The sequence below is a fragment of the Callorhinus ursinus genome, unplaced genomic scaffold, assembly GCF_003265705.2.
Source record: "Callorhinus ursinus isolate GAN/ISIS: 27379988/994484 unplaced genomic scaffold, GSC_fseal_2.0 scaffold38, whole genome shotgun sequence".
Lineage (NCBI taxonomy): Eukaryota > Metazoa > Chordata > Mammalia > Carnivora > Otariidae > Callorhinus > Callorhinus ursinus.
The window spans coordinates 9228843-9242998 of NW_027397100.1; the positions used below are offsets into that span (position 1 = coordinate 9228843).

Genomic DNA, 14156 nt, shown 5'->3' on the forward strand with positions numbered 1-14156 from the left:
CACCCCCAGGTACCCCCTCTCTTTATTTTGTCTTCTTTCTTGTTCCCTCCATTCCTTCTTTCCTTGCTTTTGGCTTTAAAATAAGATGAGTGTTCATATACTAGGAGATTTTAGAGTTACCATATGCTAAGCATGATGAGAGGCAACAGAAATACAGCAGTATACTCTCTCATCTGGGGAGCTTATATCCTAGTGTAGAGATAAAACTGCTGATAAATATATCAGGTGGTAATAAGTGCTATGAAAAAAATAGAACAGGGGCGCCTGGGTGGCTCAGTTGGTTAAGCATCTGACTCTTGATTTTGGCTCAGATCATGATCTCAGGGTCCTGGGATCCAGCCCTCTGTCAGGCTTCTGCTCATCATGGATATTCTCTCTCTCTGCCTCCCTCTGCCCCTCCCTCTGCTCACACGCACACTTTCTCTTTCTCTCTCAAAAAAATATTTTAAAAAATATTGAACAGGGAAAGAGGAGGATAAAGAGTACTGTGGTTGGGAGGCACAGGGGGGTTTTTACATAGGGTGGTCAGGGAAGGTCTTCCTGATGAGGTGACAGTTGCAAAGAGGAGCTGGATATCTCTGGAGGAGAAGCTTTCAAGCAGAGAGAAGGAAATGCAAGGGCCTTGATTTTCTTCTGCGGCTCGTAAGCTGGTTGGTAAAGCAGTTTCCAAAGGGGACTTTATTCCCTTCTGTTTCAAGATGTCAGAAAGAGTCACAAGTCAAATTTTAAAGCTATCTTGATGACCCTAACTAATTTCCCAAATGTAGTTAGAATCAGTTAACTGAGTTCCCAGTAATGCCGAGATGTCCATTTAAAATGAATGTATTGTGGGGCACCTGGCTGGCTCAGTGGGTGGCACATGTGACTCTTGATCTATGGGTTGTAAGTTTGAGCCCCATGGTGGGTGTAGAGATTACTTAAAAATAAAATCTGAAAGAAAAGAAAAAGAAAATGAATATTTTGTTTCACCCCAGCTCACAAACTGCCTACCAGTACTCTTACACTGGTTCTGTGCCTTTGAGTAAAATCTCAAGATAAGAGCCTTAAAAGTGTGTATTGTACTTGGTGGAAATGCAAACTAGTGCAGCCACTCTGGAAAACAGTATGGAGGTTCCTCAAAAAGTTAAAAATAGGGCGCCTGGGTGGCTCAGTTGGTTAAGCGACTGCCTTCGGCTCAGGTCATGATCCTGGAGTCCCAGGATCGAGTCCCACATTGGACTCCCTGCTCAGCAGGGAGTCTGCTTCTCCCTCTGAACCTCCCCCCTCTTGTGCTCTCTGTCTCTCTCATTCTCTCTCTCTCAAATAAATAAATAAAATCTTTAAAAAAAGAACTACCCTATGATCCAGGAATTGTACTACTAGGTATTTACCCAAAGGAAACAAAAATACTAAATCAAAGGGATACATGCAACCTGATGTTTATAGCCGCACTATCATCAATGGCCAAATTATGGGAAGAGCCCACATGTTCGTTGACTGATGAATAGATAAAGAAGATGTGGTGTGGGGCGCCTGGGTGGCTCAGTCGTTAAGCATCTGCCTTCAGCTAAGGTCATGATCCCAGAGTCCTGGGATCGAGCCCCACTTCAGGCTCCTTGCTCAGCAGGGAACCTGCTTTTCCCTCTCCCTCTGCCTGCTCCCCCTGCTTGTTTTCTCTCTCTGTCAAATAAATAAATAAATTCTTAAATAAAAAAAAAGATGGGGTGCATATATATACACAATAGAATATTATTCAGCCATAAAAAAGGATGACATCTTCCCATTTACAAAGATGTGGATAGAGCTAGAGAGATATTATGCTAAGTGAAATAAGCCAGGCAGAGAAAGACAAATACCATATGATTTCACTTTCATGTGGAATTTAAGAAACAAAACAAATGAACATGGTGGGGAGAGAGAGGAAAACCAAGAAACAGATGCTTAACTATAGAGCCCCAGGTGTTGTATGTAAGTGATAAATCACTAAATTCTACACCTGGAAGTAATTTTACACTCTTAACTAACAGGAATTTATTTTTTAAACACCTTATTTTTGTTTTTAATTGTTTTAAAGATTTTACTTATTTATTTGACAGAAAGAGAGAGAGAGCACAAGCAGGGGAGCAGCAGAGGGAGAGGGAGAAGCAGGCTCTCTGCTGAGCAGGGAGCCTGATAATGGGGCTCAATCCCAGGACCCTGAGATCATGACCTGAGCCAAAGGCAGATGCTTAACTGACTGAGCCACCCAGGCGCCCCTAACTAACAGGAATTTAAATAAAAACTTGGAAAGAAGAAAAACTTCTGTGTAGAAGCAAAAAAAAAGTGTACAGTGTTAGGGAACTTCATGGTGGGGGTGGGGGCATCACTGATCCTGTGCCTTTTCAGTGTCTCTACAGGCAAACGTTTCAAGCATTCTCTGAGATGCTCCAGAGTTTGGTAGTAAAAGACCCACATTTGGAAAATCTTGACACCATTTTTAAGGTAAATAGGATATCAGAGAGAAGGGGAAACTATTTCTATTAACTGGTGAAAGTGGAAGAAGAAAATGTGGAAGGATTAAGTTTTAAGAGATAGCATAGGGGCACCTGGGTGGCAGAGTTGGTGAAGTGTCCGACTCTTGATTTCAGCTCGGGTCATGATCTTGGGGTTGTGAGATCAAGCCCTGTGTTGGGCTCCGCACTCAGTGGGGAGTCTGCTTAAGATTCTCTCCCTCTCTCTCTGCCCCTCCCCCCACTTGCACACACTTCTCTCTCTCTAAAATAAATAAATATATCTTTAAAAAAAGAATAGCAAAGTAGTTGAGAGTATCAGCTATCAATTTTGCATCAGACTTGGCTTCAAATTCTGACTCTGTGCCATTCATGGGTTATAAATTCAGCAAAGAATATAATCTCTCAGAGTCTTATTTCTTCACTTTTAAATTGAGGTAATAATTATGGTGAATATTGAATAAATGGCCTTCAGTTAGTGGTTTAATGGTTACTATTATTATTCCTTAAATTCCTATTGCTTACTACCATAGAATGGTTTCAATCAGTGACCAGAGAATAGAGGCACCTCATGAGTGAGTGAATAGGCAGGTGCCTACCAGGCAGGATTCAAGGTCATTAATAACCGCCTGTCCCCACCTGTCCCCATTCCAGCGTATGCCATTCTATCATTAGGGATTTGTTCATTGGAGCGCATTCACTGCAGTTCAAGCGTCTTACACTCTTGTCCCTTTTTAAGATGCAGATATTCCAGAAAGGAATAACCCTTTAAACTATTATTAATCATCTGTGCCTAAGTGTAGATGGACATTTATCTTTGCCACAACTGACCTTAACATTATTTCTCATTCCTCTTCTATTTGTACATCAACACTCCAGCCAGATTGGGTTTCTCCCCTTTATCCAGTTGTACCTTGTACTTTCCTGTGTTGGCAGCTTAATTCAAGTTGTTTTTTCTACTGAAAATCCCACCTCTTTTTTTTTTTCCTTTGGCCACATGGGGCCATAAAATGTCACCTTTTTTATGAAGCTCCTACTGGTGAATGTTATCGTCTCCAGGAATCCCTCCCTGACTGTTACAGGCAGATGCAATTTCTCCATCCTCAGAGTTTTTTAATAGCATGACATTAATTTTCTTTCCTTCCAAAGGAAGAGAATAGGATAAATAATTGAAGAAAGTGGGATGAAGGGAAAATAAATCTAGAAAGTAAGTGTCTTTGGAAGCCAGCCCACCTGATCCCAAATCTTTATACCTTATTTGCCTTCCCACCACTTTCGTTTCCAACCCAAACTGGCTTATCATTTAGGAAGACATTTTCGATATAGTAGTGACCTGTGAACCTTCTCTCTCCACATTTTGTTCAAAACAGAATAAAGGTGTTATCCCAAATCTTCCTGGTAAACCATTTAGGCTTCCTTTATTTTTCACAGCAAATGGACCCCTGGTTACAATCAACCAAAGACCATGAGCGGGAACGGGCCACAGCCAGCATGGCTCAAGTTCTAAAGTGCTTATCCAGACATCTCAGCCTGAAGGTAAGCAGCCCTTCAGTCACACAAGAAGAAGGATCCAAAGCCATCCTATTACTGCCTATTTCCCTCCAGTGTATGACCCTGAACTGGTGATTCAGTTGGTGCGCCATGTAATACCATAGCACTTGGCATTATTCACATATCTGCCCCTCTAAAATTTGAGCAGTTTGAGGCTAGGTACTATGTTTATTAATCTTGCATCCCTGTTGCTTAACACAAGAGCTGGAACATAACAATATAGTAAATATTTCTGAATGAAGGAAGGAATAAATGTGACCTGAAAATATCTGAGGGTCCACAGTGACTTAGACTCTGTGCAGTGTTATATTTAAAGTAATAAAGCCCAGCAGCAAATGTAAATAAATCAATTTAAATATCTCCCAGCGGGCGCCTGGGTGGCTCAGTTGGTTAAGCGACTGCCTTCGGCTCAGGTCATGATCCTGGAGTCCCGGGATCGAGTCCCGCATCGGGCTCCCTGCTTAGTGGGGAGTCTGCATCTCCCTCTGACCCTCCCCCCTCTCATGTGCTCTCTCGCTCTCTCTCTCTCATTCTGTGTCTCAAATAAATAAATAAAATCTTTAAAAATAAATAAATAAATAAATATCTCCTAGCATCTCACAGAGAAAGGTTCTGTGGCTTCTTTTTTAAATCCTCTCATTTGGGGGCACCTGGGTGGCTCAGTCGTTAAGCATCTGCCTTCAGCTCAGGTCATGATCCCTGGGTCCTGGGATCGAGACCTGCATTGGGCTCCCTGCTCAGCAGGAAGCCTGCTTCTCCCTCTCCCACTCCCCCTGCTCGTGTTCCGTCTCTCGCTGTGTCTTTCTCTGTCAAATAAATAAATAAAATCTTTAAAAAATATCAATCAATCCTCTCATTTGTCTCTTTCACTCTCTCGCTTCTCAGTTCTTCTGAGTGCTCCCTCATACCTTCTGAAAGGAGTTCCTCAAAAGTAAGATCCTCCTTCCTCTAGCTACTCCTTTCTTCATCTGTGAATCTCTTTCCTCTTTCCTAGTAGATCTTCCAAGCACTAGAGCTTCTCCTGTTCTCCAGCCATCATTTCTCCAGTCTGCATAATAAGGCCTGGGAATTGGAAGAAAAGTTGGTGGGGTAGGAATTCTAGGTCCTAATGCTAACTTTCCTTAGGAGAATTTGTCCTTGATATGAATATTCTGACAGTCATGCTTATTAAAAGGATGGCATCCCACTAACTTTCTTGTTTCTCCCATTGGAAGTACATCCAAACTTTTTTTTAAATTTTTTATTGTTATGTTAATCACCATACATTACACCATTAGTTTTTGATGTAGTGTTCCATGATTCATTGTTTGTGCATAACACCCAGTGCTCCACGCAGAACGTGCCCTCTTTAATACCCATCACCAGGCTAACCCATCCCCCCACCCCCCTCCCCTCTAGAACCCTCAGTTTGTTTTTCAGAGTCCATCGTCTCTTATGGTTGGTCTCCCCCTCCGATTTCCCCCCCTTCATTCTTCCCCTCCTGCTATCTTCTTCTTCTTTTTTTTTTCTTAACATATATTGCATTATTTGTTTCAGAAGTACAGATCTGTGATTCAACAGTCTTGCACAATTCACAGCATTCACCATAGCATATACCCTCCCCAATGTCCATCACCCAGCCACCCCATCCCTCCCACCCCCACCACTCCAGCAACCCTCAGTTTGTTTCCTGAGATTAAGAATTCCTCAAATCAGTGAGGTCATATGATACATGTCTTTCTCCGATTGACTTATTTCACTCAGCGTAACACCCTCCAGTTCCATCCACGTCGTTGCAAATGGCAAGATCTCATTCCTTTTTTTTTTAAAGATTTTATTTATTTATTTATTTGAGAGAGAGAATGAGGGAGAGAGAGAGCATGAGAGGGGGGAGGGCCAGAGGGAGAAGCAGACTCCCCGCTGAGCAGGGAGCCCGATGTGGGACTCGATCCCGGGACTCCAGGATCATGACCTGAGCCGAAGGCAGCCGCTCAACCAACTGAGCCACCCAGTCGCCCAAGATCTCATTCCTTTTGATGGCTGCATAATATTCCATTGTGTATATATACCACATCTTCTTTATCCATTCATCTGTCGATGGACATCTTGGCTCTTTCCACAGTTTGGCTATTGTGGACATTGCTGCTATAAACATCGGGGTGCACATACCCCTTTAGATCCCTACATTTGGGAAGTACATCCAAACTTTACACTTCCTTACAGAAGTCAATTCAGTCCCTCAAACAATGCTACTTCCTTTTTTCTCTCTTTAGTCAATGAAAACAAGTAACTTCTAGCCAATCCCTGACTACCCTATTATTCCATCATCACATTGTTCTTCCTTCTACATTCTTCCACCTCTAATGATGGCTGTAGACTAAAGAGTTTCACATGACTCCCTCTTATACACAATCTCTCTCTAGGCCCTGAAGATCTTCCTTAGAGTTTTCTTCCTAGGGAGAACTGATAATATAAGGGTGCTAAACCTAGGTGCCATTGGAGTCTGTGAACATCTGGAAAGCAGTAGGAAGAATTTTGTGTGATGTAGTCTTCTGGAGCTTTCTGGGAGGCCCATAGCTTTTCTTAAATCAACTTAATTGAGTTGTTGTTATCATCCAGAGATAGTATTCACAATTTTATTTATTCCTTCTGAGAACATTTGTGCATGAGTGTGCACTTTAGTTCCTTTTAGTTCTCCACATGTGGCCAGAGTTATCATCTTGAAACCCATGTCACTCTTTTGCTCCAATGATTTCCAGCGGTTCCTAGAATACAAGGTCTTGTATGATCTAGTTCCTGCCTTCCTCCTTGCACTCCCTGATGTACTCCAGCGACACTGGCCTCCTTTCTATTCCTTACCATATAAATCTCTTCCTGCCTCATGGCCTTTGCACTTACTACTTCCTCTGCTTGGAATGACCTTCCCCAACTCTTCACATAGCTAACTCCTCCTCATTCTTTAGTGCTTAGTTCAAATGCTTCCACCTCAAAAAGGCCTTTGCTTACAAATAGATCTCTGCTGGGCGCCTGGGTGGCTCAGTTGGTTAAGCGACTGCCTTCGGCTCAGGTCATGATCCCAGGGTCCTGGGATCGAGTCCCGCATCGGGCTCCCTGCTCGGCGGGGAGCCTGCTTCTCCCTCTGCTTCTCTCTCTCTCTCTCTCTCCGTCTCTCATGAATAAATAAATAAAATCTTTAAAAAAAAAAAAACAAATAGATCTATGCTTACACTCTGTCTCATCACTCTCTTTCCTTCCTAGGGCTTCTAGGATGAGGTTTTCTTGTTTGATTGTTTCTTTATTGACTTATTGTCTGTTTTTCTCTTAGAGATTGTAAATTCCATGGGTGGTTATGCTTGTCTTGTTCACTGTAACATCCCCAGTGCCTAGCACAGAATATGTCACACAGTAGATTCAATAAATGTGAGTCAGCTCATGTCCCTTCTCTGTTCAGAACTCTCCAATGGCTTCCCATTTCACACAGAAAAAATCTAAAATTACAATATTCTCTTAAGTTGCCATACCATCTACCTCATCTACCTCCTATTTCTTTTGCTTGTTTGCTATCTCTCTGCCTGGAATGCTTATCTCCCAGATCTCTACGTGGCTCCATCCCTCATTTCAACATTAGTGAGGTCTTCCCTCATCATTCTAAAACAGCAATTCCTGTCTTTTTTCTGTGCATTCTTTTCTCACCACAGCGTTTTTGACCATTTAATACATAATACATTTTATTCCTTTGCTATTTTGTGTTGCTCCAACTAGAATATCACCTCCATGACCAGGGATGTTGTCTTTCGTCCACAGCTTGTATCCCCCGTGCCAGTCACAGTGCTGTGGCCAGAAGTGTCATTCTCATAACCATTCCCGGTTCATAAGTGACGCTCAGTCCTCTTGACAGGATGAATGGTTATGTCAGTGAATGGAAGACATGGCACAGCTTTGTGCAGGTGTTGCTGTGTTGACTGTAAAGATGTGAAACAAGCTGCTCTTCACAATATCTCAGTCCATTTTTCTAAAGAGCCACAGAAGAAATTTCTCTTTGCGTCAGTGAATCCCAGGAACAGTTGTGCTTCCTCTGCATGGGTATTTGCTGCTGATCTTATGGGCAGTGTGAATCATATTATATGGGACATAGTGTGTACCTCCACATTAGCCCTGGGAAAGTTCCGAGCCTAGCTCTGTGGCCTACCTTGAGCAAATGATTATGCATTCTACATGCTAACCAAATTCATAACATTTATCTTTGCTACTTTCATTTTCTAACTTGTCTTTGTTGATTTACTTTTTACTTTTTTAATTTACTTTTTTCATTATTTTAAATTATATTTTTTCATAATAAGGCAAAATATAAATAAACATTTTTTTTTAAGATTTATTTGACAGAAAAAAAAAAGATTTATTTGACAGAGAGAGAGAGAGACAGTGAGAGAGGGAGTACAAGCAAGGGGAGTGGGAGAGGGAGAAGCAGGCTTTCCACTGAGCAGGGAGCCCGATGCGGGGCTTGATCCCAGGACCCTGGGATCATGACCTGAGCCAAAGGCAGACGCTTAACGACTGAGCCACCTAGGTGCCCCAATAAACAAATTTTTTTAATTGTATTAAATGGTGCACCTCAACTTTGCATCCAGCTCTTTCACTTAGCAGACTAGCACATTTTCCCACCTTTTTATAAATTCCTAGGATACTTGATTCCTAATGGTTATATTCATAGAGTTGGTTGTACCATAGTTCTCTTTATTATTGGGCAATTATTTCCAATATGTGGTCTTTAAAAACAGTACTAGAAAGAACTTTTTTTTTCCATTTTTTACAAGATTTTATTTACTTATTTGACAGAGAGGCAGAGCACAAGCAGGGGGAGCAGCACAGAGGGAGAGGGAGAAGCAGGCTCCCTGCTACGCAGGGTGTCCTATGTGGAGCTTGATCCCAGGACACTGGGATCATGACCTGAGTGGAAGGCAGACACTTAACTGAGCCACCCAGGTGCCCCTATTTATTTTTCATTTTTATAAAAATGTGTTTTATTTTAAAACACGCCTATAAAAGTAGAAATCACATATAAAAATACAGATTACTCTGCATGTTAGCAAAATAGTTTCTGGCTGGACTTGAGTTTAGAAGTACTCTATGTTTGAGGGCATCTAGAAATCACAGCCCAACTGGATCCTATCATCTGCCCTTGTCACTAATCTGTAAACAATAATTTCAGGTAGTTAAATTTAGCACTTTTTAACTAGTACAAAATCGAAACATAATCGTTTCCTATATAACACCACTTTAAAATGTTCTTCCTTAGGTCTGAGCAGATAAGGGCACTGTTGTTTCTAACATTTGAAAAACCTGATTTAAAAACAATTAATGTTAATAGAAATAACAGGTTTTAGCTTTTTTGTTCCATTTGGAACATATGGGAAGGTCATCAATTTATTTTTATTTTTTTTATTTTTTTAAAGATTTTATTTATTTATTTATTTGACAGAGAGAGAGACAGTGAGAACAGGAACACAGGCAGGGGGAGTGGGAGAGGGAGAAGCAGGCTTCCCACGGAGCAGGGAGCCCGATGCGGGGCTCGATCCCAGGACCCTGGGATCATGACCTGAGCCGAAGGCAGACTCTTAATGACTGAGCCACCCAGGCACCCCGGAAGGTCATCAATTTAAACAAGAAATTAGTGTTTTGTGTTTTTTTTTTAAAGTAGAATTTAATCCTTTTAGAATGAACGTCTTTTTCATTTTTCAGATTGCTGATTTAGGTTAGACTTTGTCCTATTTAATACCATCTGATGGACATAGTGTATCTACACATGTTAAATGTTTACCCTAAAGAGATCCAAGGGCTAAATGTGACTCTTGCACTTTCCTGAGTAGGGGGTAGAAATGGAATTAGTTCTCAAGAATTCAAATCTAAGGCATAAAATGCACCTGTATGCTAATGGCATTTTTTCTTTTTCTTCCTAACTAGCTTCCACTGCGATTCCAAAGGCTTGGGCACCTGGTGGCTCTGATGGCACTACTGTGTGGGGACCCAGTGAAGGAGGTAGCAGAGGAGGCCGCAGAGGGCATGCACTACCTGCTGCGTATCACCCTAAGGCTGAAGTGTAAGGCACTCCTGAAGGCAGCGAGGCCCTGAGTCACCCCACTAGCACAGTGCAGGCACCGGCCCTCCTTGTGCTCTCATTCCCCCCTTCTAGAAATATTTCTTACAGTAGTTTATAAAAAGAAAGGTACATAGTCCACAGGCAGAGATGAAGGAACCCTGACTTAATAATCAAAATCAGAACACTGGATCACACCCATCAGTGTCGGCCATCTGCATGGCCATGGAGTTGGAGCAGCTAAACATGTGGCCCTGTGGACAAACTGGAGTGATTAGTTTGGTCAGAAGTGGAAGAAGTTCTTGCCATCATTTGGGCCTTAATTTATTTATTTATCCCATAAATGTTTTCTGAGTGCTTACTCAGGATCTAACAGTAACCAGAACACAAGTGGTGCAATCCTTACATAACATGTAGTCTAGTGGGGGAATCAAACAATCAAAGAATCAGCAAATAACTCTGTTATTATAAACAAAGATAAGTGCTAAAGGGGAATTGCAGGGGCCATGAGGAAGAATCCCATCTAGTTGTGGGGTTCAGAAAAAGCCTCTCTGAAGATAACCTGAAAAATAAACATTAGCCAGGTAAAGATGTAAGAAGAGCATATTGAGCAGAGGGAGAAGGAGGTATGAACTTGAGTTTGAAAAATAGAAAGGGCCACTGTGGTCAAAGAATGAACCATTGTCCCCCCCCCCCCGCCCCACATAAGAGAGACTTTTTTTTTTAAGATTTTTATTTATTTATTCATGAGAGACAGAGAGAGAGGCAGAGAGAGAGGCAGAGGCAGAAGCAGGCTCCCAAGGAGCAGGGAGCCCGATGCGGGACTCGATCCCAGGACTCCAGGATCATGACCTGAGCCGAAGGCAGACGCCCAACCATCTGAGCCACCCAGGCACCCGTAAGAGAGACTTTAGAAGATATCTAGCCCAGTGTCCCGCCAGCGTTTGTGTCTCCGTCTAATCTAGCCCCACCAAGTAGTTGCCCTGCCTGGGCTTCTTTATCCCAAGGAAGCACTGTGCTTCCCAAAATGGCCATCGCATCTCTGGGCAACTCTGAGTATGAGGACTGTCTACCAAGACATATAGCCAAGGAAATACAACTGATGATTCATTCAACAAATATTTATGAAGCACTTACTGTCCTAGGGGTATCTTGGTGAACAAGAAAGACGAAGTCCCTTCCCCCAGGTTTATTTTCCAGTTGGAGAGACAGTATCCTCAACCAAGCACTCAAAGACTTCCCATAAATAAATTTCCAACAAACATAAGTCACAACGCAACATGAAAACAAAGCACTGTGAGGGAGTATTGGCAGACTCATTAATCAGCAAAACTAGACATAGAAAGAGTTCTGACATCGGAATTATCAGACACTGCAAAACTACGATTTAATGGGGACCTAAGCTTCATAACGAAACCCCTCAAAAGTCCTCACCAGTGGCAGAATGGTTTGGCATGGTTATACTTCCAAATCACTCAAAAGTTCTGTTCTTTCAAAAAGCGCTTTTCTTTTTCTTTCAGCCTTTTTAATATGTTGTCCGACAACAGAGGGGGAAAAAAATCAGCCTTCGCATTAACACACACTCCATCCCCCAGGCATTTTTATCCAAGTAAGAAAGATAAGAGGAATGAGATCTTAGGATTCACTTCAACGTTGGGATTGACCAGACTTGCAAAATCAAGAAAAAAGAAATAAGCCAGAAAGTAATAATATTTCATGTTTTCTTCTCAGATACCAGCTATGACAAGAAAAATCACCCAAGCTTGAGAAGAGCAATGAAAAAGTGTCAAGAACTCCTAGAACTCTACAGTATTAAACAGTTCTACAGTTGTCCCTTCAAAATTGCCCAGGTAATCAGAACGACTAAAATAAAGACAACTTGAAATGCTGGAGAGGATGGGAAAATCACTGGAAGTCTCATACATTTTGTCATGAGAATGTAAATTGGTAAAACCGCTTTGGGAAAAGTTCTTGTAATTTCTTATAAAACTAAACATATAAGATTGCCCAGAGAATTTGCTCCCTAAACATTCTACAGTTTGGAGACAAGGCACCATGGTTGTGACTCTTGTACACCTTGCTCTAGTAGTGTAATGGTTTAGATCAATCTGTCAGTGGGCCCTTGTCTGAAGAGCCCATGAAGAGAGTATCTCTTCAGACAAGCTCTGCTCCCATTGATTGCTCTCCTAACCTTAGCTAGCCTCTTGCAAGTATAAACTCTTGTCCAAAAAGGAACTGCTAAAACACAAACAAACAAAAAAACAAGCAAAACAAAAAAAGCTTTTAGAGGCTGGTAGTTGATCCAACAAACCATACACTTTTTAATTAATATATGTATTCATTATTCAACAAATATTTAAGCATCTACTAGATACCCAGCATTCTGTTAGGGGATGGGGGAAAAAAGAAAACCTACAAATTTTACTCAATTAGGGTCTAAAGTTTCAGGCAGTTTAAATTCTCTGTGCATCTGTTTCTTTATCTGTACAGAGGATCTGTAAAAATTGGGTTGTAAGGGTTAAACGAGATATTGTATGGAAAATGCTTTGCTTAGTGCCTGTCATACAGTAAGTGCCCAGCATATTGTACCTGTTACAATCATGTGAAGGACCTTATACACTGCCAAGTACAGTGAGAAGCAGAATGAAACATTCTTTTAATATATTTTCTCCAGCCAAGGTATTTTAGCTATGGCTGGGACCCTTTGAGCTATATAGCACTAAGGCCTTTCCTTTAGTTCTGTTCCTATAAAAGTGTGATTCTTTCTGAGGATCTCAGTAGTGAAACCTCTTTCTAAAAATCAGAACTGTAAAAAGCCATGCACAGACCCTAGTTGGCATTTGGGTTGCTTCTAGTTCTTTACTTTTGTAAACAAGACAGAAATAACAGCCTTGTACATATTTGTATGCCTCTCTGATTAACATAACAAAATTAAGATAATATCCCTTATTCAGGGTTCTATCATACTAAGTCTTTTGAAAATTCATATTCGGGGCACCTGGGTGGCTCAGTTGTTAAGTGTCTGCCTCCAGCTCAGGTCAGGATCCCAGGGTCCTGGGATCGAGCCCCGCATCAGGCTCCCTGCTCAGCCAGGAGCCTGCTTCTCCCTCTCGCACTCCCCCTGCTTGTGTTCCCTCTCTAGCTGTCTCTCTCTCTCTGTGTCAAATAAATAAATAAAATCTTTAAAAAAAAAAAAAGAAAATTCATCTTCTCTGAATTATTTCAGATCTTCGAAGTTTTTCTCAATTCAAATGAGCTCTGCCAGTTTGTAATGACTATATTGGATAGCCTGGAAAATCTGAAACATCCCTGCACCCAGCAATCAGCAGGAGAATTGCTGCTAACATTGGTGAAAAATGCAGAGTCCCGATTTGAGAAGGTAAAAAGCTCAGTAGCCATTTGCTGGGTTTGAAATATTGGCAAAACCTCTCCCCTCCTGCAGCTGCTGAGGTCTCTTCAGCTGCTCCTGTTTAGCAGAGAGTAACAACTGAATGGGCCCAGGATCCATGGGTTAGTCAACTTCCATTCAACAAGCATGTAATAAACAGCCACTGTGTGTGCAACTAGGGATGAATAGTTTTAAAATCCAAGGTGTGCCCCATATTTTCCAGAACGGTACAGTTTTGGGGGAAGATATAATTAGCACTTAGGAGAAGGTAACTTCAAATTTAGATCCTCATCCAGGCTAATTAAAGGATTCAAACTTTAAAAAATCAAGCCATAATCAATCCTAGGAGGAGGCCAACTTAGTAAGCTAAAATCAACAGATTTTATTTAAATATATCTGAAGTTGACACAGCAAGAAATAACAATATAATTATATCATTTAGAAATGTGAGAGGAGGGGCACCTGGGTGCTCATTTGGTTAAGTGTCTGCCTTCAGCTCAGGTCATGATCCCAGGGTCCTGGGATCAAGCCCAGCATTGGGCTCCCTGCTCAGCAAGGAGCATGCTTCTCCCTCTCCTGCTCCCCCTGCTTGTGTACTCACGTGCACTCTGTCAAATAAATAAATAAAATCTTAAAAAAAAAATATGAGAGGATATACTGAAAGAGATAAAAAGGA

General features: G+C 41.6%; 1 protein-coding gene across 4 annotated transcripts in view; it reads left to right on the forward strand.

Annotated features, from left to right (window-relative positions):
- The window catches only part of MROH8 (maestro heat like repeat family member 8), a 56836-nt gene that overhangs the window by 18266 nt on the left and 24414 nt on the right, over positions 1-14156 (forward strand). For all 4 annotated transcript variants that reach the window (XM_073880457.1, XM_073880458.1, XM_073880459.1 and 1 more), the window contains 5 exons: positions 2365-2460; positions 3900-4004; positions 9960-10095; positions 11824-11942; positions 13319-13471. In XM_073880457.1, the coding sequence (XP_073736558.1) occupies positions 2365-2460; positions 3900-4004; positions 9960-10095; positions 11824-11942; positions 13319-13471 (609 nt within the window). The remainder of the gene's footprint in view (positions 1-2364; positions 2461-3899; positions 4005-9959; positions 10096-11823; positions 11943-13318; positions 13472-14156) is intronic.